Here is a 23,536-nt window from a genome sequence, read left to right as displayed (position 1 = left end):
AAAAATTAAACTGATGTCAGCCCTCTTTTTCGAGAAATTGTTATCATTTTTATTTAATTTGTAATTGAATGACGATTTATTATTTTCATTGTTATTCCTGTGGGGTTATTTTGAGTATTGTGATGCTGTGGCGGAAGGTCCGCCAGGCGGCTTCGCTCTTCTTCGTATTTTAAACCCGGGAGGGGTCATGTGACGAGGCGGAGGTCTAGGAGCGTGTCATCACAGTAGAAGTACAACACGAAGGTAGGGCAGACGTGTGTGTGAGTGGCAGTACAACAAGAATATCCAGCTGTCGTGTGTGTGGTTATTCTATATCAACCAGCAGCCCGCTGCCCCGGAGGACTAATGCCGTCTGTGAGAGACTGCAGCTAACAAGGAGTTAGTGGACCCGACTGACACGTTTAAACCCCCGGTGAGTTCAACCCAACGAAGACTAACCGTTAGACAGATGGAAAGAAGATAACTCCTTATCTATGAAATCCCAAAAGTCTTTTAATTGTGTGATCATGGTGCATTTATTTGCATGAAACCCACACGTATCTGTTTGTTTAGTGCTGCTCTCTTTGCCAGGGCTCTCTTGAGAAATGGATTTGAATCTTAATGACCCTTTTAACTGGTTAAATAAAGGTGTAATAAAAAAAATCCAAATAAACAGAAGTCCAATATGATTAAATATGCCCCCCTAACGATGCAGACGCCAATGTTACGTCAGTCTTTTCGTTGTCTTTATTAGTTTCACTTTAACCAAGAATGTTGAACTAGAAAATATGTCCATTTGAATTAAGATAAAAAACCATTCCAGGCACTTCTGGGTCCTTGATAACCAAATGAGTAAACACCGCTGTCGCTGAATCCTTATTTGTTCTCCGCAGGGTCTGAGAATGGGTGCTGGAGGAGTGTGTATGAGCAGATGAATCTGGTCCGGTAGGAGATAGATCTGGACCAGTAGGAGATGATCTGTTCCAGTAGGGACCCCCAACCTCCTGCTACATGGCGTGTCCCGTCCAGTTCCTCTGCAAGACGGTCCGGAACGTGGGCCTGGTTCTCTTCTACTACGTGTTCTCCATAGGCATCACCTTCTACAACAAATGGCTGATGAAGGTGAGCTCATGCAGTGGTTCTGCTGTCCCAGCTCACGTCTGGTTGAGTGTAGCCTGCAGCTCTCACAGGGCACGTCAGCTTCTATTGCATGAGTACGCCTGGCTCTATACTGGGCAGAGTTAAGGGCTCTATATGGTTCCACGTTCACGCGACGCAAGGGGGTTAAGGACCCCTTACGTCCTTGCGGACCCTCCTTGCGTCCACCGCAAGGGCCTGACGTGCGCCTCCCAAAAATCGTAACCTTCCGTCAAGGCGGCGCAGCAGCAAGGGCTGTGATTGGTCCGCTCACTAAAACCAGACGCAGAACCGTAATCGTCCACGATTGCGTCGAAGCGTCTGCGTGGTAATTGCGTTGCGGGAACGTGGAACCATAAAGAGTCCTTTTAGTATAGACCATAATAATATACTGTGAACTCTGCATCTAGCTTTAGTACGCAGTGCCTTACAGACTCAGAGCCGGCTGCTTGGTTCATCGCGAGGGGAGCAGTTGGTCACAAATGCTTCGGTCAAGATGGAAATTTATGGAAAGAGGACGATAAAAATGGAGATAGGAAGTAGCTGTAACTGTAGTCGTTTCATGGCTACTTTTTTCTTCCTTTTGTGCTTGGTATCATCATTATGTTTTACATTTAGTAGTTACGAATTCAGTTATAAGGCTTAGTTACATTGGGATGTATGTGTTTGTTATTATCGTTATACATATATTAGCTATTATTATATTTGTGTGTGTGTGTGAGTGTCTGTGACTGTGCGAGAGAGTGTGTGTCTGTGATTGGGAGAGAGAGTGAGTGAGAGTTGTTGTAAATGTTGTTGTTGGAGTGAAGATCCGGTGTCGTTGCAGGGCTTCCACTACCCTCTCTTCATGACCCTGGTCCACCTCACCATGATCTTCCTGCTGTCGACCCTGACCCGGCACCTTGTCGCGGGCTGGACGGGGAAGCCGCGCGTGGTCCTGAGCTGGAGGGTCTACTTGGTCAAAGTAGCTCCTACAGGTACACACACACTCACTCACTCACTCACTCACTCACTCACTCACTCACTCACTCACTCACTCACTCACTCACTCACTCACTCACTCACTCACTCACTCACTCACTCACATACACATACAAAGATACACACGCATACAGTATGTCTCAGAGATTCTCAACGATTGCTGATCTATTCACTTTCCCCCTTTGCACTCAAAATAAAACAAAATGGAAACCATAAATAGAGCCACGAAATGCAAAAATGGGTGCATGAGAGATAACGGGCTTGTTATCATATCGGTGTACTTAGCATCCAAGGATAGATTAAGTAGACCAAAGTCCAAGTGCTTGGGAGACTATTTCAAAGATTTAAAGTACGCTAAAGATAACATACTCATGTATAGTTGAGACAGAGAGCTATTTCTAATGAGAAACTGTATTCACTGTAAGCTGCTTGAGATAAAAGTGAGTAAAGCTTTCACCAGTTCATGGTTCTGCTGATGTAATGCATAGTCTCTCTCTCACTCACTCACTCACTCACTCACTCACTCACTCACTCACTCACACTCTCTCTCTCTCTCTCTCCCCCCCCCCCCCTCTCTCCCCCTCTCTCTCTCTCTCTCTCCTCCTCTCCAGCCCTGGCTACAGTTCTGGACATCGGCCTGTCCAACTGGAGCTTCCTCTTCATCACCATCAGCCTGTAAGATGGTATTCTAATATGACCGTGATGTGTGCCGACAGGCTGTTGTTTGAAGACTTGCTAGAGAGGTCTTACAGATCCTAGCGGTGTCTCACACTGTTCCACCCGTTCCCTGCAGATACACCATGACCAAGTCCTCCGCTGTCCTCTTCATCCTCTTCTTCTCCCTCATCTTCAAGCTGGAGGAGCCGGTGGGTGCCAATCACTGATACTGATCTTCATCAGGGATCGGTTATCGCCTGATTGACTACAACTCGATCAATTTAAACGGGGTTCATAGGCACTGGAAATAAACATTTACACTCTCCCCCTTCTCCCTCACTCTCCCCCTCTCCCTCCTTCTCTCTCTCTCGCTCTCTCTCTTGCCCTTTCACCCTCTCTCTCCCTCTCCTTCTCCTCCTTTCTCTCCTTCTCCCCCTCCCTCTCCTTCTCCCCCTCCCTCTCCTTCTCCTCCTTTCTCTCTCGGTCTTCCTACCTCCTTCTCCCCCTTTCTCTCACTCTCTCCATCTCCTTCTCTCTCCCCCTCCCTCTCTCTCTCACACTCCCCCTTTCTCTCACTCTCTCCCTCTCCTCTCTCCTTCTCCCTCTCTCACTCCCCCTTTCTCTCTCGCTCTCTCTCTCCTTTCACGCTCTATCTGTCTTACTCTCCCCCTCCCTCTCCTTCTCCCCTCTCTCTCTCTCTTTCTCTCCCTCTCCCCCTCCCTCTCCTTCTCCCCCTCTCTCCCCCAGAACCCGTACCTGGTGGTCGTGGTGGTGCTGATCTCCAGCGGTCTGTTCATGTTCACCTTTGAGTCGACCCAGTTCAACATGGAGGGCTTCCTCATGGTGCTGCTGGCCGCCTTCATCGGGGGCATCCGCTGGACGCTCACGCAGATCCTCATGCAGAAGGCGGAGCTGGGTGAGCACCCGCCGACACACCACCCCGACTAAAGACACCACCCTCACCTGAGACACCACCCTGACCTGACACCACCCTGACCTGACACCACCCTGACTAAAGACACCACTCTGACCTGACACCACCCTGACTAAAGACGCCACCCTGACTAAAGGCACCACCCTGACCTGACACCACCCTAACTAAAGACACCACTCTGACCTGACACCACCCTGACTAAAGACGCCACCCTGACTAAAGACACCACCCTGACCTGACACCACCCTGACCTGACACCACCCTGACCCCACACCACCACCACACCATAGTCTAAACATGAGGGCTCCACAGACATTGACCCCCACATCCCAGCCCCTGGCCCACCTGGGTCTGGGCTTGGAGGCACCTAGACGGGCAGACCCCCCACCCTCTAGCCTGGGGACCCTCCACCCTCTAGCCTGGGGGACCCTCCACCCTCTAGCCTGGGGGACCCTCCACCCTCTAGCCTGGGGGACCCTCCACCCTCTAGCCTGGGGGACCCCCCACCCTCTAGCCTGGGGGACCCCCCACCCTCTAGCCTGGGGGACCCTCCACCCTCTAGCCTGGGGGACCCTCCACCCTCTAGCCTGGGGGACCCTCTAGCCTGGGGGACCCCCCACCCTCTAGCCTGGGGGACCCTCCAACCTCTAGCCTGGGGGACCCTCCACCCTCTAGCCTGGGGGACCCTCCACCCTCTAGCCTGGGGGACCCCCCACCCTCTAGCCTGGGGGACCCTCTAGCCTGGGGGACCCTCTAGCCTGGGGGACCCTCCACCCTCTAGCCTGGGGGACCCTCTAGCCTGGGGGACCCTCTAGCCTGGGGGACCCCCCACCCTCTAGCCTGGGGGACCCTCTAGCCTGGGGGACCCTCCACCCTCTAGCCTGGGGGACCCCCCACCCTCTAGCCTGGGGGACCTTCTAGCCTGGGGGACCCTCTAGCCTGGGGGACCCCCCACCCTCTAGCCTGGGGGACCTTCTAGCCTGGGGGACCCTCTAGCCTGGGGGACCCCCCACCCTCTAGCCTGGGGGACCTTCTAGCCTGGGGGACCCTCCACCCTCTAGCCTGGGGGACCCCCCACCCTCTAGCCTGGGGGACCCTCTAGCCTGGGGGACCCTCTAGCCTGGGGGACCCCCCACCCTCTAGCCTGGGGGACCTTCTAGCCTGGGGGACCCTCTAGCCTGGGGGACCCCCCACCCTCTAGCCTGGGGGACCCTCTAGCCTGGGGGACCCTCTAGCCTGGGGGACCCTCTAGCCTGGGGGACCCCCCACCCTCTAGCCTGGGGGACCTTCTAGCCTGGGGGACCCTCTAGCCTGGGGGACCCCCCACTGTTTTTACAGTTTGTGTCTCTCCAGGTCTCCAGAACCCAGTGGACACCATGTACCACCTCCAGCCTCTCATGTTCCTCTGCCTCTTCCCCCTCTTCCTCTTCAACGAAGGTACCAGACCACACATCCCCCTACTTTACAGCTCTCCCCCACCCCCCCTTTCCTCTCGTCATATCTCAACTCTGCTATGAGGATGGGAAAAGTCCTGCAAACATCTCCCCCCCCCCGCCCCCCCTCCAGGTCTGGGCGTGAGCGTGTCGGAGAAGCTGTTCCGGGTGGAGCACCTGCCCCCCCTGCTGTACTCCCTGCTGACGCTGAGCCTGGGGGGGGCGCTGGCCTTCGGCCTGGGCTTCTCCGAGTTCCTCCTGGTGTCCCGGACCTCCAGCCTCACCCTCTCCATAGCGGGCATCTTCAAGGTCGGCCCCCCCGTTAGAGGCTGGATAGTCTGGTGCTCAGGAGGTTCACGGAGGTTCAAAATTCTAATTCGCAAAAAAGTTCATCCGCTCGCTTGAGGTGGTTTTTGAGAAATGCAAAAGAGAGGAAATGCGCAAAATGGCAGATGGAAACACACTTTTCCCAAACAGCTGTGACGTAGCGCACATCGAACGCACAGGACTGACGACGACCTTCCGATTTCCGCATAACGACCGGCCATAGCAACCCTGCTGACATCAACTTGTAGCGTCAAAATATATATATTTTTAAGCGTTTGTATACATAGACATCCTATATCATATATATATATATGATATAGGATGTCTATGTTTGCATATCCTTTAATTAAACCGTGTCCATTAATCCCTGATATATGGACACCTACTAAGTTATTCCAGTCAAATTGTCTGTTCAGCCTTCAAAACGAGAGCATTGTGGAAAATGCATTAAACTGTAATCAGAAAACGCGGTTATATGCTATAGACCCTGGAGTATCTGTTGTATAAAGGCTGCGACGAATTTCGAATTATAAATATGTACAATGTATCCTTTAAATACGTCCATAGAACAGATGGCCAACGTGAATAATAGATACGTGTGGACCGCTGAAGAGGTAAAACTTTGCCTTGCTCTCATCGAAGAAAAAAACATTACAGCTATTTTAGATGGAAAACAACGCAATTCCAATATATATCAGGACCTAAGAGAGGATGTTATCCAAAGGATACGACAAGCCCTGGAATGTGTGAAGTTTTCCGCTCCAACCCCTTGATGGAAACGCACCTAATTCAAATTTCTTTTAGAAAGTTTTGCGAACTTTCTAAAGATTCGCTTCACATTTTTAGATGGAAACTAATGTTTAGTTTGAAATAATGTCATGCAAGTGTGATATTTAAACATGCACCTCCTGGTGTATCATTATAACACACATTTTGCCTTCTGCACATCACCGGGCTTTCAACTCCCTCTGGTGGAGAAGTACTGCACTCCACCTCTGCTTATTATCAAGCCTCCTGGGTTTTATTCAAAGCTGTGAAAAATAAATACTGCTCCTCCTCATCTCCCTCTGTTCTCCTCCTCATCATCTCCTGCTCCTCATCCTCATCTCCTGCTCCTCCTCCTCACCCACTAAGCTCCTCCTCCTCCTCCTGTTCTCCTGCTCCTCCTCATCTCCTGCTCCTCCTCCTCATCTCCTGCTCCTTCTCCTCACCTTCTGCTCCTCCTCCTCACCCCCTTAGCTCCTCCTCCTCCTCCTCCTGTTCTCCTGCTCCTCCTCATCACTTGCTCCTCCTCCTGTTCTCCTGCTCCTCCTCCTGTTCTCCTCCTCCTCCCCTCTGTTCTCCTCCTCACCTCCTGTTAGCCTGCTCCCCCCCCCCCCCCCCCCCCGTACTCCTCCTCACCTCCTGTTCTCCCCCCTGCTCCTGCAGGAGGTGTGCACCCTGCTCCTGGCGGCAGGCTTCATGGGGGACCGGATGAGCGCTGTGAACTGGCTGGGCTTCGCCGTGTGTCTGTCCGGCATCTCGCTGCACGTGGGCCTCAAGACCTACTACTCCAGGAGTAAGTTAGCCTACTAAACGACATGTAATCTAGTCACACACTGATTTCTGTTCTCATGTCACACGTATTTGCTGGTACATTGTTGATCTAATAATATTATTATTATTATTATTATTATTATTATTATTATTGAAAGGCCTGTTGTGTTATTACAACGTGTTGAACCGACAGACCGAGCGGGTCTATAAAGGTGTGGAGGCAGTAGCCCGCTCCAGCCAAGACACATTTACTGGACGCTTTTACCCAAAGCAACGTACAATAAGTACATTTGTCAGGAGAAAGAGAAACAACAGTATATCGCCGTCGATACAGTAAGGATGTTCATAGAACCAAGTGCCAAGCACTAACCATCACTAGGTTAACCCATTCCCTTATACATCAAAGATAGGATAAGATGCTACACGATGCAAAGTACTATTTAAAAGTGCCAGGACGTACAACATACAATAAGTGTGTATATTAAGTGCCAGGACGTACAACATACAATAAGTGCGTGCACTAAGTGCCAGGACGTACAGTAACATAACGACCCGGCATTCATGTCTGCTGTGTTCTGTCCCCTCAGACAAGGGCCCCTCGTTAAGGCCCCTAACGAGCAAGAGCTCGGAGCTTGAGCTGCCTCTGCTGCGGGCCGGCGAAGACGAGGACTCGCCCGGAGACGAAGACGAGGACTGCGGACAGGAGATCACTCTACACTGACGTCACGAAGACACCCGACGACTACCGTGACGTCGCTCGAATCAGGAAATAACGAGCGACCTCGCTTAAACAGTGACTGGTGTTTATGTCATCGCAAAGGGAGGAGCTAACTCCGCCGTGATGTCACGGAAACAGATTAACATTGTGACACCACAAAATGGGAAATAACCGTTCTGACAAAACAATCCAGAAGCTTTAATTTTTTTTTGTTTTTGTTTTTAATCCAGCTGCCATATGTCTGTCTGGGGTTAACCGGGTAGCAGAGTCATAGTGAGTTAAACCCATGAAATAACCGTTGATTGTCGATGATGGACATGTGAGGGTCACGTTCGAGGGCTTGAATGCTGTGGACCGAACCAAAAAAGTATTCCCGGTTTGCTTAATTTTTTTTTTTTAATTGTTTCGCACTCGTTTTAAGTTTTGTTGAGTACATAATATTATAGGCCTACTACTGAGTTAACCCTCACGCAGCTAGCTCAACCCTTATGTTCCTCACCTACCGTTTGTTTTAAAATGCTCTTCTGAACATGTAAAGTTTGGATTGCGTTCTCAGCACTGTTAAATACTACCTTTTAACAGCTCTGGATAAATGCACTCGAAATACAACGTCAAATACAACATCGACCAGATGTTTCATGACAACGCAAACACAAAATACTCATCAAGACACGAAAAATGTTTAAATTTCAGCTGATTCAGTTGACGCAAGGTATTGGTACGACAGTTACCAATCATTGCGGGTAACTGGACTGTGGTCCAAGCGGAACGAGTCCAGCACCCAGCCAGACAGTTGGACTACTAATGGGCGACTTATTTATGAGATTATATCTGCTACTTGTCTCAAATTTTTTTTGTTTAATGACGATTAATTTAAAATTCAGGCAGGGGTTTTCCCAAGAGTTCACCATGAATAAAAATGTAAGGACTTGTTAATGTGTTCTGCCATGTTATGGTGTGTTTCAATGTGTTATAACATGCTATGACGTGATGTACATGTAATGACGTCAGAGATGACGTGTAATGTACATGTGATGACGCCAGAGACCTGTACAGAGCAACCTCCACGTGCCTTGTCTGCCCCGTGTGGACACGCTGGACAAGAGGATCTTCTAACACGTAGAAAGTAATGGATGCTCGCTCAGCTTAAAGCCTTATGTCGGGACCGGTGTGTCTCTGAAAGCTTTGGTGAAATTGAATAAATGATTTGGGGGACGTCCACAGAAATCCCGCTCCTCTTCCGTGTGTGTCTGTGTGTGTATTTCAGCACCGTCTGAACACCGCGTCGACCACCACACTCGTCCACATCCACCTTACCTCCTCTGCGAAGTGGGGCGAAACCAATTTGTTAAGATGCCAACTGTTGAGAAATCTAATAGCATCCAGCTGCAGTCCTGGGGTCAGCGGTGTGGCAACGGGGTCTGTGTGGCAGGCTTTTTTTCGACGTTTTGCATCACAGTCGGCCCCTAGCTGCCCCAGTCGAGTTCTTCATCGTTAATTTTTCTTGTTCAATTTCAGTAAAATAATTTATAATTTAGTGATATAAAAAAAGTTAAATATATCTAACAGCCCAAAACAATCATAGTTATTTATTTATGTTGCGCCTAAGGCAGCTACGCACTGTTAAAAAGAGATGTGACGCATAATGTCGAAAAGAGCCGAAAATTTCGGACCTGCCACACCACAGGCCCCAACCCCGGGGCTGTAGTCGGATGCCTGCAGTTGGAAACATCTGCGCCTTTCTGATAACGCTGGTTAGGGTTATGGTAAGGTCTACATGCGTTTCACACGCACCAGTGAACATCTTCTCCAGTACCGTTTCTTATCGGCGGGATTTACACAAACAGCCAGGGGTCATTGATATTCCACCAAGGAGACGAACGTCCGGGGAGAAACTTGACTCGGAGAAGTTTCTTGTTTCCCTTTCCCCGAGTGGCGCCACACCCAGCTGGGGGGCAGGAGGGCTCCTGGGACGGATCGGGTTTCACTCCCACTACGAGACCAGGAGGGCTTCCATGGAGGAGCACCGGCAGTGCTAGAGGAACCCATGCCCGTGGACACCCTCCCTCCGCCGGACTGAAGGAACCCTGCCACTCGCTGCAGAGCCCCACGCAGGTACGTTCTCACCTGGCCAGGTGTGATGGCGCATCGATAGTTCTGCTTCGCTTTTCACTTTGTCCTCCGGCTCCCACACTCAGGTACGAGTGGTTCGATGATAGTTAGAACGGACTCTTTTGTTGGAGAACGTAACCCGAGGTCATCAAGTTTAAAGAGAACGACCGCAAGGAATTACGTAAACGGTCAATGTAGTTGGGGTTATTATGAGATGTATTTGATGATGCGTAGAGTAATGCGTAGACTTGCGTTAATCCAGATGCCACATTTTTGTCGGATGTCATCACAAACACCTGGGGGACCTGTGTCATGTTTTCCAGGTGAGATCACAGCGCCAACAGGTATGGCTGTGTGTCTGGGCTCTATTGAAGCAGTACATATAACTCATTTAATCCACTTCACGCGTGTGCGGGAGAGGTTAAAATACAGCCACGGATCATAAGTCATGAATTGTCGTTATGACACAGAAATGACCATATCTGTTATTTCTACATTACCGCTGAACTCGACCCTCTTGACTGACAGGGAACGGCTGTGGTCTAACGGTAAAACCTAGCTCAGATGCAGGAGGCAGCTCTTCTGCCCGGGCAGGCGGGTCTGGGTTCAGGGGTCAGCTCAGTTGTATACCTGCTCAAGGTGAGATCGCTTTGACCTCGCCTGTGTCAAAACCAGATGCAGGGACATCGGCATGTGGATTTGACGTTAGGACTTTGTATAGAATATCCGCTCTGACTGAGCAACAATCGGGACAAGCTGCGGCTTGTCGGTCGGATCAGCGGGCAAGGGGGGGGGGCAACGTTGTGGGGGGTGGGGGCTGCAGGTGAACGTCCAACCGCGTCGAGTCCCCTCCCAAACTCGCTCTTAGATAGAGCACAGTATTCAAATGGGTACTGCGCTGGTCGACCTGTCGGTACAAGACTGCCGCTGGACGGCTGTCAGTGTGTCCTGGTATTCCGTGCGTCCCGGTATTCCGGAGGCCCCTGCTGTGAGGCGGTGGATGTGAGTCAGCTCAGCAGGCCACCTGACAACTTCACCTGAGCGCCGCACCTCTCCAGCCAGGACGGCCCGCGGCAGTATGAGTTATGGTTCCACGTTGTCTGGAGGCTTTGGGATCGCAGTCACGAGACGAGTTACCCTTTTGACTGGCTTTTTTTTAGGACCGTGTTTCCTACATGTCGTTACTCTAGAAGTGATAAAGTGACTCATAAGAGCTAGCTTCAAGCATTGTCAGATCATTCGTGACTTCTGTTACTGTCCATTTTACACACACAGGACGAATACACTTGAAACGTGAAACATCATAACATTGAAGTCACAGACTTAATGCAGGAGTTGAATCTGTTTTATAGTTTAATTTGCCATAGAAAGTGTGGGCTGTAGAACCGTAGAGTTGTAGGGCGTTGGAGAACCACTTCTGCTTGTGTACCTTTAGGCAATAGGCCTATTTCGGCATGTAGTTATTTATAGAATAGCTTCCTTTTTGAATTCCTGATTTGTGCGCCAACATAAAGTTCAAAATAAAGTTCAACAACCGAAGTGCTCATAAAAACAGCTGGTCTTTAGGCTCGTTTATGACCTCTTTAAGTGTGTGTGTGTGTGTGAGAGAGAGAGAGCGAGAGAGAGAGAGAGAGAGTGTGTGTGTGCGTGTGTGTGCGTGTGCATGCGGGTATGTGTTTGTCTGTGTGTGGGTATGTGTTTGTTTGTGTGGGTATGTGTTTGTGTGTGTGTGGGTATGTGTGTGTGTGTGTGTGTGTGTGTGTGTGTGTGTGTGTGTGTGTGTGTGTGCCTGCTCTGTGTGTTATTATCCATCCCTGTAATGAGCAGGACTCCCTGTTCTCACCTGTATTTACCTGGCCTGCGTCTCCTCGGCACCCATCTGCACGCAGCTCATAAAAGGGTTCCCGTGGGAAGAGCCACAGAACTCTTTAAGTGAGCGTAGACCATGGCATCCACACAGAGACCAGACTGCAGCCTCCCTATTTCCCTCTGTCCCCATGTCCCCATGTCCCTCTGTCTGTGTGCCCACATACTGACAGATGCACTTGGAGGCTCGAGATATAGTAGGGGATATAGTTCTTTTTCCAGATGTTTTGTAAAATAAATAGGATTAAAGGTATTCAGAGGGATTCAGAGGTAAGCAGGCGTTTGAGCATTGTGTATACCTATTATGTTGTGGAACAGGAATAACTGTTAGGAAACAGATGCACAAATGACTAGTATATTAGATCACTAATTGGTAGATGAATACATATTGGGAATGACAGTTAGACTAATGAAATACATTAGATTAATAACAGGTGAACGCATTAGATTGATACAGGTGAATTCATTAGATTCATAGCAGGTGGATACATTAGTTTAAAAACAGACGAACACATAAATTAAACAACAGATAAATACATTTGATCAACAACAGATTACTACATTAGATTAATGACGGTTGTCTTTCTTTCAGGCTTCATTCATCTCCATCTCGGTGTTCTCTCCATCTTCATCGTCATCCTCCTCACCGATGGCTCGCTGTCTGCTCGCGTTCCTCCTGCTCCTTACCTCTGAGGTCCACGCCCAGGGTAACTCCCTCCTCCCTCTCCTCCTCCTCCTCCTATTCCTCTTCCTAGCCTTCCTCCTCCTTCTCCTACCCCCCTCCTCCTCTTCCTCCTCGCCCTCCTCCTCCTCCTAGCCTTCATCCTCCTCCTCCTAGCCCTCCTCCCCCTCCTCCTCCTCCTCCTCCTCCTCCTCCTCATGTCCTCTCATGTTGCAGCTCTGTGATATACTGCTCTGTGTCTTCATCCAATTAAATACACATCTGATTCATATCTGAGTTTAAATCTTCAGAGGTTCTGTGTTGACTGCCATCATGGAGCCAACACCTTCATCCAAATGAGAGGTTCAAGTGATTACTTGTTTTAGATCCACGCCCTTACGAACGGGATGGATCCCAGAACCTTTTGACTGGGAGTGGACCACCCAAACCGCTGCTGCCTCCCACCCCACACTGTGTTGATAGCTCTGCTCCCTTAATGGTGTGATTGGATGAGCAGTTCTTGTGGAACCTAAACAACAAAATGGCGACCGGGCTATGCAGAGCTCGCACAAGAGTTGTTCTGTCAGTCTGTCTGCCTGCCTGTCTGTCTGTCTGCACCTCCGGCTGGCTGGGGGCCCGTTGTTAGTGGAGAGGGCCCTGACCCGTGTATGATCCCATGCCAGGAGCCCTCATACAGTAACCCCGCACACACACGCGCATGCACACGCACACACACTTACACACATGCATAAGCGCATACACACACACACACACACACACACCAATACGGCAATGCACGTGTACACTTGCATGCATACATATAAACACACACACACACACACACATTCCTGCACACACACACAGGCACACTGACGCACACACCGACACCGACACACACACACACACACACACACACACACACACACACACACACACCGAGTTGTGGTGGTATCCTGGTGACCACAGTAGCGGTGTCCTTCCCCCATCCCCCCCCTTCCATATAAAGTCCCTTTAAACCTCCGGTACACTGGGACCCTGACCTCTGACCCCGCCCCACTTCCTGTCCCCCTCGGACCCGGGCAGGAAGACCCCAACAGAACACTCTTTGAGGGGAGACGACGGGGGAGAGAAAGACACGCTTGTTAGAGGGAAAGTAAAAAAAACACGCTGGAAGAAATGGAGATGAGCTCCGAACAACAGGAGGGTCTGAGCTCAGGGTCAAAGGTCACACTGCTCCCCATCTGGAAAGAGACAGGGGAGAGGGAGGAGAGGGAGGGAGAGAGGAGGGAGACATGCAGGGGGAGAGAGGAGAGTGGGAGTGATGGAGGGGGAGATGTGGGGAAGGGAGTTATGGAGGGACAGGGAGGAGATGTGAGACCTACTTTTGGGATGGATGTCTGTGGACGGGAACAGATCACACAAACACACGTAAATAAACGCACAATGTTCCTTTATCATTTAATACATTTAGATGTGTGTGTGTGCGTGTGTGTGTGGGTGTATGCCTGTGTGTGTCTGTGTGTGTGTGTGTGTGTGTGTGTGTGTGTGTGCGTGCGTGTGTGTGTGTGCGCAGGTCGTCTGAAGCTCACTGTTCTGTCGGAGGACCGGCTGCAGATGAAATGGAGGGAGGCTGACGGCCCCGTTCAGGGCTACAAGGTCCGAGTCAAGCCCATCGCAGGTGAGTCTGACCTGGGTACCAGACCCGCTGGTGTCTGGTCCCCCTGGTCTCCGGGCCCCCCCACCCCAGACTCCAACACACACAGGACACAGACCACCAGCGGGTCGTCCTTGTTTGCCTCTGTTGTTTTGCCGTGGTCCTTTGTTGTTCGTTGTACTTCCTTGTCCTCATTATTGTGGTTGCGGTTGTGGTTGTTGTTGTTGTTGTTGTTGCTGTGTGCGTTGCCGCGGCGGCGTGCAGACGTGCCCCAGCCGGAACTGATGCTGACCACCACGCGGGGGCGGGCCACGGTGGCAGGGCTCGACCCGGCCCAGGAGTACAGCCTGCAGGTCCTGCTGCTCAACGGCACGGCCGAGAGGCTGCTGGCCAAGAGACGCTTCACCAGTAAGACGCCTGCCTCCCTGTCTCCCTCTCGCTCCCTCCCTCCCTCCCTCCCTCCCTGTCTCCCTCTCTCTCCCTCCCTCCCTGTCTCCCTCTCGCTCCCTCCCTGTCTCCCTCTCTCTCACTCCCTCCCTGTCTCCCTCTCGCTCCCTCCCTCCCTCCCTCCCTGTCTCCCTCTCTCTCCCTCCCTCCCTGCCTCCCTGTCTCCCTCTCTCCATCCCTCCCTCCCTGCCTCTCTCTCTCTCTCCCTCCCTTTCCCCCTCCCTCCCCCTATCCCTCTCTCTCTCCCTCCCTCCTCCTCCAGATGATGGTGCAACAGGAGAATCTTCTGAGTAGGTGTCAATATCTCCTGGAGCTCAGCCAGTAAACCCTGTTCCCTGATTGCTCTACAGCTTATTTTGGGATACATACTGTATGTATCATCTGATAAGCTGGCTCATCTGCTGGCCCTGAGGTGGCCTCTGAATCGGCAGGTGTTGATAACGCCCATGGTTTTGATGTCTCTCCTGGTGTTCTAATTTCATCACGACGGATCACTGCCAAGCAGCCTAGAAGCTGAGGAACACGGGATTTAAAGGCTCAACCCCAAACTCACAAGCCCTAACACCACCCCGTCATCCAGGCTCCACCCCAACCATCTAACCCCACCCCCTCATCCAGGCTCCACCCCAACCATCTAACCCCACCCCCACAGCAAGGCTCCACCCCCAAGCATCTAACCCCACCTCTTCAGCCAGGCTCCACCTCAACTATTTAACCCCGACCCCACAGCCAGTGTCTGTAGTTCTGTCCGGACAGGTGATCCACTCACCTTGTGACACACAAACACAAACATTCCCGCTCAGACACACACACACACACACGCACACACACACACACACACACACCAGGAATGCTGCTGTCACTCAGGAATGATGGGAGTCTCGGAAACTTGATTTATCTCCAAAGCCCACCCCCCACCCTTCCCTGTTTCCCCTCCTCCTCCTCCTCCTCCTCAGTTTTACATTGTTCCAGTCTCTTGGAACATCTCCTTAGTGCGTACTCCTCCTCCCACCTCCTCCCACCAGTGGCCTGGGGAGTCACCGCTCTGGGGCTCTCCTGATGTGGCTCCCCAGTCCCTGGTTTTGGACGACGTTCCATTAGTCTGACGGTCCTGATGGAGGTCCCTCTAGACGCTGTGTCCGTCCTGAAGGTCCTCACCCCTGAAAGACACACAGCTCACGGAGGTTTCAGGGAGCAGCTCTGGCTGGTGGAGAGTTATGGCCTGGCCGGTTCAGACAGGTTCTGGGTGGCTGGAGCGTCTCCAAACAGCACCTGCCTCTTATCTTAATTGGATCCAAACTTACCACCTGAAATTACTTATTTCGCCTTGCATAGTCAACACCACTGGCAGTGTGTGTGTGTGTGTGTGTGTGTGTGTGTGTGTGTGTCTTTGTGTTTGTGTGTGTGTGCGTTTATGTGTGTTAACTGTGTTTGTGTGTGTGCGTGTGTGTGCGTGCACAGTTTAATGGGAGTCATACAGTGTAAAGCCTCTGATTGGGTAACAAAGCAGTGTATAAATTCCCAGTATGACCCCGCCCCCCTACAGTATCTGGCCTGAGGGAGGAGGAGCTACTGCGTAGCGGAGGTCGCGACGGGAAGAGGAGGCTGTCGCCGATTGGCTCGGGGTCAGGTGACCTCGATGATGTCACAGACGCCCTGCTGGGGGTGCCAACCGTTTTGTACCAAGACACGCCCAGCCCAACCCGACCCCTGCCCACCACTACTACCAGTACCACCACCACCAGCGCCACCGTCGCTGGTAAGACAGACTCTACAGGTAACGTCATTTCGTCATTCGCTCGGCCAGACGTCACATGACCGCAATGACCGCCTCCATTTTGGGAGTGGGGTCGGCTTAGCTAAGGAGGGAGAGCTGGTACCCACAAGGTTGCTAGTTCGATCTCCGGCTCCTCCTAGCTGTTGAGGTGTCCCTGAGCGAGACACCTCCCCCTAACTGCGCCTAACCAGCTGGCTGGCGCCAGCTTGTGTGTGTGGTTGTCCCCGCCGTCGGTGTGTGATTGTGTGCGTTAACAGTTGTACGTCGCTTTGGATAATAGCGTCTGCTATTTGCCCTTAATGTCAAAGGAAGCGTAGCAGCATAGGACGGTCATGGTAGTGACAGGGTTTGGGTCATTATTTAGTAGTTCCTTTAAAAGATTTTTCATACTGTGGATACATTTTGGTTAGAGGAAGGCTGGGGCGTTTCGCAAGGCGTGGCGAAACAAAGTTCATTGGGCTTTTAGTTGACAAGGACTCTCCATGACTACCATCACGCTATGGCAGAATAAGGAAACTCCCATGATGCACTATAAGCTAGCATTTAGCCCTAGCCTATGATAGCACTAGCCCCTGTTAGCACTTGCCAGTGTTAGCGATAGCCCCTGTTAGCACTAGCTCCTGCTTGGAATGGCACCTGTTAGCACTACCACCTGTTAGCACTAGCCCCTGTTAGCATTCATTCCCCTCATTGGTTAGAGGAAGGCTGGGGCGTTTCGCAAGGCGTGGCGAAACAAAGTTCATTGGGCTTTTAGTTGACAAGGACTCTCCATGACTACCATCACGCTATGGCAGAATAAGGAAACTCCCATGATGCACTATAAGCTAGCATTTAGCCCTAGCCTATGATAGCACTAGCCCCTGTTAGCACTTGCCAGTGTTAGCGATAGCCCCTGTTAGCACTAGCTCCTGCTTGGAATGGCACCTGTTAGCACTACCACCTGTTAGCACTAGCCCCTGTTAGCATTACCCCCCGTTAACGCTGTCCTACGTTAGTGCTAGCTCCTAATGAGAGCACCTATTAGTGCTCTCACCCGGTACCGTAAACACCTGTTGGCCTCACAGCGCTCTGCTGCTCACCCCCCCTCCCACAGACCCCGCCTCCTCGGACTACGAAGACCCTCCCCCAGATAGGACACCCAAGGAGAAGAGGAAGAAGAAGAAGGATAAGGAGAGGCCAAAGGGGAGGGAGAAGCCTCAGAACAACCCGAGAAAGACCACCCCTTCACAACCTACCACAGGTATCCCACCCTACCTACAACGGGTAACACGCATCCTTACCTGTTACAGGTAACATGTACCCTTACCTGTTACAGGTAACCCACCCTACCTACCTACAATGGTTAACATGTACCCTAACCTGTTACAGGTAGGACCACCCTACCTACCAAAGGTAACATGTACCCTTACCTGTTACAGGTAACACATAGATTTACCTGATCAGGTAACCGACCATACCTACTACAGGTACCTGTAATCCTTACCTGTTACATGTAGAACGTACCCTTACCCTTACAGGTAATCCAGCCTACCTACCACAGGTAACACTTTATCCTTACCTGTTAAAGGTTATCCCATGACTGTCATAGGTAACACCTGTACCTATGACAGGTAGGGAGGGGTGGGCCATTAAACTACACCTCCACTTCCTCCTGCAAACCTGCAATTACCACACTGACATGCTGTTTTACCTGAAGACATGTCGCGCCTTTTAGCTGTCCCGGATCAGGAGAAAGGAAGCCAGATCTAGTTCTACACAATGTTTCAGGGAGTCTTCACGCTTCCTCCAAGCATTCCAGTCTAATTCCCCCGTCCCCCTCATCAGAGCTCAACGCTGAAGCCCTCCAGCGGGAAGCTAGCTGTTAGCCGCTTCCTGTTAGCGCTAATGGGGGGTTTCAGGTGGTTAACTGAAGGCTGGAGAGGGATGGATAATAACAGGAGCTCCTGCGTGCCCACAGGGCACACGCTTACTCTCTCTCTCTTATCCTCATTCTCTCTCTCTCTCTATCTCGCTTGCTCGTTAGGTGGTGTACATATAAACAGGCACGGAGATGTGTGTTGTATCTGTGACCGTGTTTGTGTGTGTGTGTGTTTGTGTTGTATTTGTAACCGTGTCTGTGTGTGTGTGTGTGTGTTTGTGTGTATGTGTTGTATTTGTAAGCGTACGTGTGTGTGTGTGTTTGGTGTGTGTGTGTGTATGTGTTGTATTTGTAACCGTGTGTGTGTGTTTGTGTTGTATTTGTAACCGTGTGTGTGTGTTTGTGTGTGTGTTGTATTTGTAACTGTGTGTGTGTGTGTGTGTGTATGTGTTGTATTTGTAACCGTGTGTGTGTGTGTGTGTTGTATTTGTAACCGTGTGTGTGTGTGTGTGTTGTATGTGCAACCGTGTGTGTGTGTGTGCGTGTGTGTGTGTTGTATTTGTGACTGTGTGTGTGCGTGTGTGTGTGTGTGTGTTGTATTTGTAACTGTGTGTGTGTGTGTGTGTATGTGTTGTATTTGTAACCGTGTGTGTGTGTGTGTTGTATTTGTAACCGTGTGTGTGTGTGTGTGTGTTGTATTTGTAACCGTGTGTGTGTGTGTGTGTGTTGTATTTGTAACCGTGTGTGTGTGTGTGTGTGTGCAGGCGGCTCCCCGCGGGCCCCGGTGGACTGTGAGGCGGAGGCCCCTGCGGAGGTGGTGCTGGTGGTGGATGGCTCCTGGAGCATCGGCAGAACCGACTTCAGGCGCGTCCGCGAGTTCCTGGAGGGCGTGGCCAGCCGCTTCCGCATCGGAGCCAATCACGTCCGCTTTGGTGATAAGGGGGCGGGGCAGGGGGCGGGGCTACCATCCTGGGCTGTCACAAGGATTTATGACCACATAAAAAGGATACTTAAATTAACAGAAATGTATGTGTATGTGTGTGTGTGTGTGTGTGTGTGTGTGTGTGTGTGTGTGTGTGTGCGTGTGCGCATGTGCGTGTGTGTGTGTGTGGGTGTGCGTGCTTTTGTGTGTGTGTGCGTATGTGTGTGTGTGTGCATGTGTGTGCGTGTGTGTGTGTGCGTGCGTGCGTGCGTGTGTGTGTGTGCGTGCGTGTGTGTGTGTGTGTGTGTGCCAGCCCTCACCCAGTACAGCTCAGACCCTCGGACCGAGTGGCAGCTCAACAACTTCACCAACAAAGAGGACCTGATAGAGGCCATCCGCAGCTTCAGATACAAGGGAGGAAACACCTTCACAGGTATGTGTGTGTGTGTGTGTGTGTGTGTGTGTGTGTGTGTGTGCGTGTGTGTGTGTGTGTGCTGCGTATATGTGTGCGTGCGTGCACTATGTATGTGTGTGTCTTTGTGCAGGCTTGTGTTTGCAGTGTGTGTGCGTGCACTGTGTGTGTGTGTGTGTGTGTGTTTTTGCAAATGTGTGTATGTTTGTGTGCGCATGTGTGTGCGCTATTTATTTATGTATGTGTGTGTGTGTGTTTGTGTGTGTGTGTGTGTGTGTGTGTGAACTTCACCTTGCATGACCCCTTTGACCCCTGACCCCAGGCCAGGCCCTGCTCCACGTGATGGATGAGACCCTGGGGGCGGAGTCAGGGGCCCGGCCGGACACGCCAGTCTTCCTGATCCTGCTCACCGACGGCAAATCACAGGACGACGCCGTCACTGCCGGCAACCGGCTGAAGGCCGCCGGCGTGGAGATCATCGGCATAGGTCAGAGGTCACGCCCTGTGATGTCACGTCTTGCGATGTCACATCCTGTACACATTCCTGCACCAAACAGAGAAACAACAGAAGGAACCAAAGGAATGTGTTGTGGCAATTTCTTTAAGAGAGAACTGCGTCTAGGACAGATGAGACTTCTAAATGCAAAAAGCACACAATAGTTTGAGACAATGAACATATTTTAATGTATGCAAACATTAGCGTCCTCTAGCAGAGTGAGTCCACAACACAGGTCGACAAAGCTATTTAAACCGTTTCACATCCTCCCCACATTTCAATGTAAATAATCAAATCAGGTCATGTTTACCCAAGACACAGAGTGGCCTGTGTTCTTATCAATCAGAAGAGTGCATAAGGGGATGCCTTCTCCCTTGTGGACGGTTTACCCAATTAGGAAGGTTAACATTAAGATGACACTGGGGAAAGGTAGGGTGGCTAGACAGTACAAGGAATACGAAACACCGCTTTAGATGACTAAAAGGAAACAACATATGGATTTTCCGTCAGAAATGCACCAATGGGCTGAGGCTAGGGCTCTCGTCACGCAAGTCATCAGAACCCGTCCATGTTTTGAGGCGCTGGCTAGGGATTGCGCAGACAGCAATACTGCGGAAAATGTATGGAAATTGGAAAAGATAAACGTGGGGAAACTCAAAACCCGAGTGGGCCGTGGTCCTCAGGCAGGTTGAGGGATGTTTTCTGTTTCGGCCCCCCTGATGTTTTCTGTTAACCCTTGATCCACAGAGCTGTTGGTATGTTGTCCTTTTGAACACAAGATGCCCTGGAGCCCTCCCTCCCTCCCCCTCCCTCCCTTATCCTCCCCCGCCTCCTTCCTCCATCTCCTTCCCTCTTATGTCTCCTTCCCTCCCTCCCTCCCTCCCGCCATCTCCTTCCTTCCCTCCTTCCCTCCCCGTCTCCTTCCCTCCCTCCCTCCCTCCCTCCATCTCCCCCTCCCTCCCTCCCAGGTCTCCTTCCCCCCTCCCTCCCCCATCTCCTTCCCTCCCTCTCCCCCCCTCCCCCATAGTGTTTGCCGAGCGCCGGCCTGACGAGAGCTTGCCCCCCCCCCCCCCCCCCAGGTGTGAAGAACGCAGACGAGGCGGAGCTCCGTCAGGTGGCGTCGCCCCCGGTGGAGCTGAACGTCTACTCCGTCCACCACTTCCACCTGCTCAGCAAGCTGGTGCCCCGCCTGGTCCACATCCTCTGCGGACGCATCGCCGACCGCCACGCCGCCAGACGTAAGACCAGCCGCACTCCCGCTCTCAGGCACGCACCTGGGGCCCGCGGTTATGGGTGTCATGACTCAGCATCACCACTAGGGGGAGACAAACTCCACACTTATGGTTCACTTCAGAGTATTCGTGGAATTCACTCCAGATTACATTCACATTTACATTCAGGGTGTTCAGCAGACGCTTCTTTCCAAATGGACTTACAATAAGTACATTTGTCAGAAGAAAGTGAAACAACAATATTTCGCTGTCGGTACAGTAAGGATGTTCATAGAACCAAGTGCCAAGCACTAACAATCACTTGGTTAAACCATTCCCCTTTAACAACAAAGATAGCTAGGATAAGATGCTACACAGTACTTAGTACTATTTTTTAGTGCAAGGACGTACAATATACAATAAATGTGTACATTAAGTGGCAGGACGTACAACATGCAATACATTTGTTTAACTCATATTATGTATTATTTGAAGAATCTCAGGATCATGATTTGTATATTGTGGTTAACCGTTAATCTCGGATATGTAGATACTGAGCTGATTCTTCAGATTTCTAGAGTCCTAGAAAGTAATACTCATAAAGAACCAGAGATATGATGGACTCCACCAGTATCCACCCACCAGGAAGTGTTTTGTGATTGGCTGCTTGCTTTGCGTGCAGGACCGGAGCGCGGGCCCCCAACGCCGGACCCGGTCCAGTCCGACCCCAGCCCCACCGACCTGCGGTTCTCAGAGCTGGGGTCCCGCGATGTCCGGCTCCACTGGTCCGGCCCCACCGGACTGGGCCGGCCCGTGCTCCAGTACCGCGTTGTCTACCACAGCGCCGAGGGCCAGTCCCCGCAGGAGGTGAGCTGGCCCCCTGGGTCTGGGTCTGGGTCTGGGTCTGGGTCTGGGTCTGGGTCTGGCTCTGGGATGGGTCTGGGTCCGGGTCTGGGTCTGGGTCTGGCATGGGTTGTGTGGTGATTGGTTGATGGGTTGTGTGGTGATTGGTTGATGGGTTGTGTGGTGATTGGTTGATGGGTTGTGTGGTGATTGATGGATGGGTTGTGTGGGGATTGGTGGATGGGTTGTGTGGTGAATGATTGATGGGTTGTGATGGTTGGTTGATGGGTTGTGTGGTGATTGGCTGATTGGTTGTGATGGTTGGTTGATGGGTTGTGTGGTGATTGGTTGATGGGTTGTGTGGTGATTGGTGGATGGGTTGTGGTGGGCGTGGTTCATGTTCATGTTTGGTTATTAACCCTGTTTGAAAAATAAGAGAGTTATCCTCAGAAATTATGTATGCATCATGAAGCCATAGGTCCATGGTTAACTCAAGTGTGTGTGTGTGTGTGTGTGTGTGTGTGTGTGTGTGTGTGTGTGTGTGTGTGTGTGTGTGTCTAGGTGGTGGTGAATGGTTCAACGACAACGGTTCTCCTAGGAAGTCTGTCCTCCCAGACCCTATACCACATCTCCATCTTCCCCGTGTTCAAAGAGAACGTGGGCCTGCCTCTCCGTGGAACTGTCACCACCGGTAACACCTGGAACACCAAATCACCTGGAACACCTGGAACACCTTTAGCACTGACTCACCTGTAACAGCATTTCAACTGTATCACCTGTAGCTCTGACTCACCTGGAACACCTGTAGCTCTGACTCACCTGTAGCTCTGACTCACCTGGAACACCATTTCAACTGTATCACCTGTAGCTCTGACTCACCTGTAGCTCTGACTCACCTGTAACACCTGTAGCTCTGATTCACCTGTAACACCTGTAGCTCTGACTCACCTGTAACACCATTTCAACTGTATCACCTGTAGCTCTGACTCACCTGGAACACCTGTAGCTCTGACTCACCTTTAACACCATTTCATCTGTATCACCTGTAGCTCTGACTCACCTGGAACACCTGTAGCTCTGACTCACCTTTAACACCATTTCATCTGTATCACCTGTAGCTCTGACTCACCTGGAACACCTGTAGCTCTGACTCACCTGTAGCTCTGACTCACCTATAACACCTGTAGCTCTGACTCACCTGTAGCTCTGACTCACCTGGAACACCTGTAGCTCTGACTCACCTGTAGCTCTGACTCACCTATAACAACTGTAGCTCTTACTCACCTGTAACACCATTTCATCTGACTCATCTGTAGCTCTGACTCACCTGTAACACCTGTAGCTCTTACTCATCTGGAAAACCTGTAATACCTGTACATCTTACTTTTTTATATAGCTAAGTTTAAATTATTAAATGTCAATGTCTCTCTCTTTCTCTCTCTCTCTCTCTCTCTCTCCCCCTCTGCCTGTGTGTGACTGTCTCTCGCCCAGAGACCCTGGTGCGGCCGTCTGACCTGCAGGTGTCCCCCTCGTCCCCCAGCAGCCTGGGGGTCCGCTGGGGGTCCGCCCCGGGGG

The 23,536-nt window shown here is 51.2% G+C and overlaps 2 protein-coding genes across 3 annotated transcripts in view; both read left to right on the top strand.

The window, feature by feature from the left end:
* The first annotated feature begins 265 nt into the window (after positions 1–265).
* Positions 266–8,848, top strand: LOC307079001 (solute carrier family 35 member C2-like). The gene is made up of 10 exons (XM_079741048.1): positions 266–412; positions 873–1,101; positions 1,943–2,093; positions 2,709–2,772; positions 2,891–2,963; positions 3,502–3,670; positions 5,042–5,125; positions 5,255–5,430; positions 6,877–7,006; positions 7,572–8,848. The coding sequence occupies exons 2-10, from the start codon at positions 991–993 to the stop codon at positions 7,703–7,705; spliced, it is 1,092 nt and encodes a 363-aa protein (XP_079597174.1). The 5' UTR covers positions 266–412; positions 873–990; the 3' UTR covers positions 7,706–8,848.
* Positions 8,849–9,699: 851 nt separating this feature from the next.
* LOC307078912 (collagen alpha-1(XX) chain-like) overlaps positions 9,700–23,536 on the top strand; it is a 32,668-nt gene continuing 18,831 nt past the window's right edge. The window contains exons 1-13 of one of the 2 annotated variants that reach the window (XM_079740931.1): positions 9,700–9,817; positions 12,273–12,387; positions 13,915–14,019; positions 14,260–14,403; positions 15,989–16,201; positions 17,313–17,459; positions 18,842–19,009; positions 19,313–19,432; positions 19,734–19,898; positions 20,987–21,145; positions 21,801–21,985; positions 22,523–22,652; positions 23,453–23,536. The exon at positions 23,453–23,536 is cut by the window's right edge and continues 62 nt beyond it. In XM_079740931.1, coding sequence (XP_079597057.1) covers positions 12,330–12,387; positions 13,915–14,019; positions 14,260–14,403; positions 15,989–16,201; positions 17,313–17,459; positions 18,842–19,009; positions 19,313–19,432; positions 19,734–19,898; positions 20,987–21,145; positions 21,801–21,985; positions 22,523–22,652; positions 23,453–23,536 — 1,678 coding nt within the window. In that variant the 5' untranslated portion in view covers positions 9,700–9,817; positions 12,273–12,329. Of the gene's footprint in view, positions 9,818–12,272; positions 12,388–13,914; positions 14,020–14,259; positions 14,404–15,988; positions 16,220–17,312; positions 17,460–18,841; positions 19,010–19,312; positions 19,433–19,733; positions 19,899–20,986; positions 21,146–21,800; positions 21,986–22,522; positions 22,653–23,452 lie in introns of both variants that reach the window. The other variant, XM_079740930.1, reaches the window with a different exon arrangement.

This window comes from Pollachius pollachius (assembly GCF_949987615.1).
Source record: "Pollachius pollachius genome assembly, chromosome: 8".
NCBI classification, from domain to species: Eukaryota; Metazoa; Chordata; class Actinopteri; order Gadiformes; family Gadidae; genus Pollachius; species Pollachius pollachius.
Note: the sequence above shows the minus strand (reverse complement) of the source record. Positions and strands in the feature narration are given on the sequence as shown.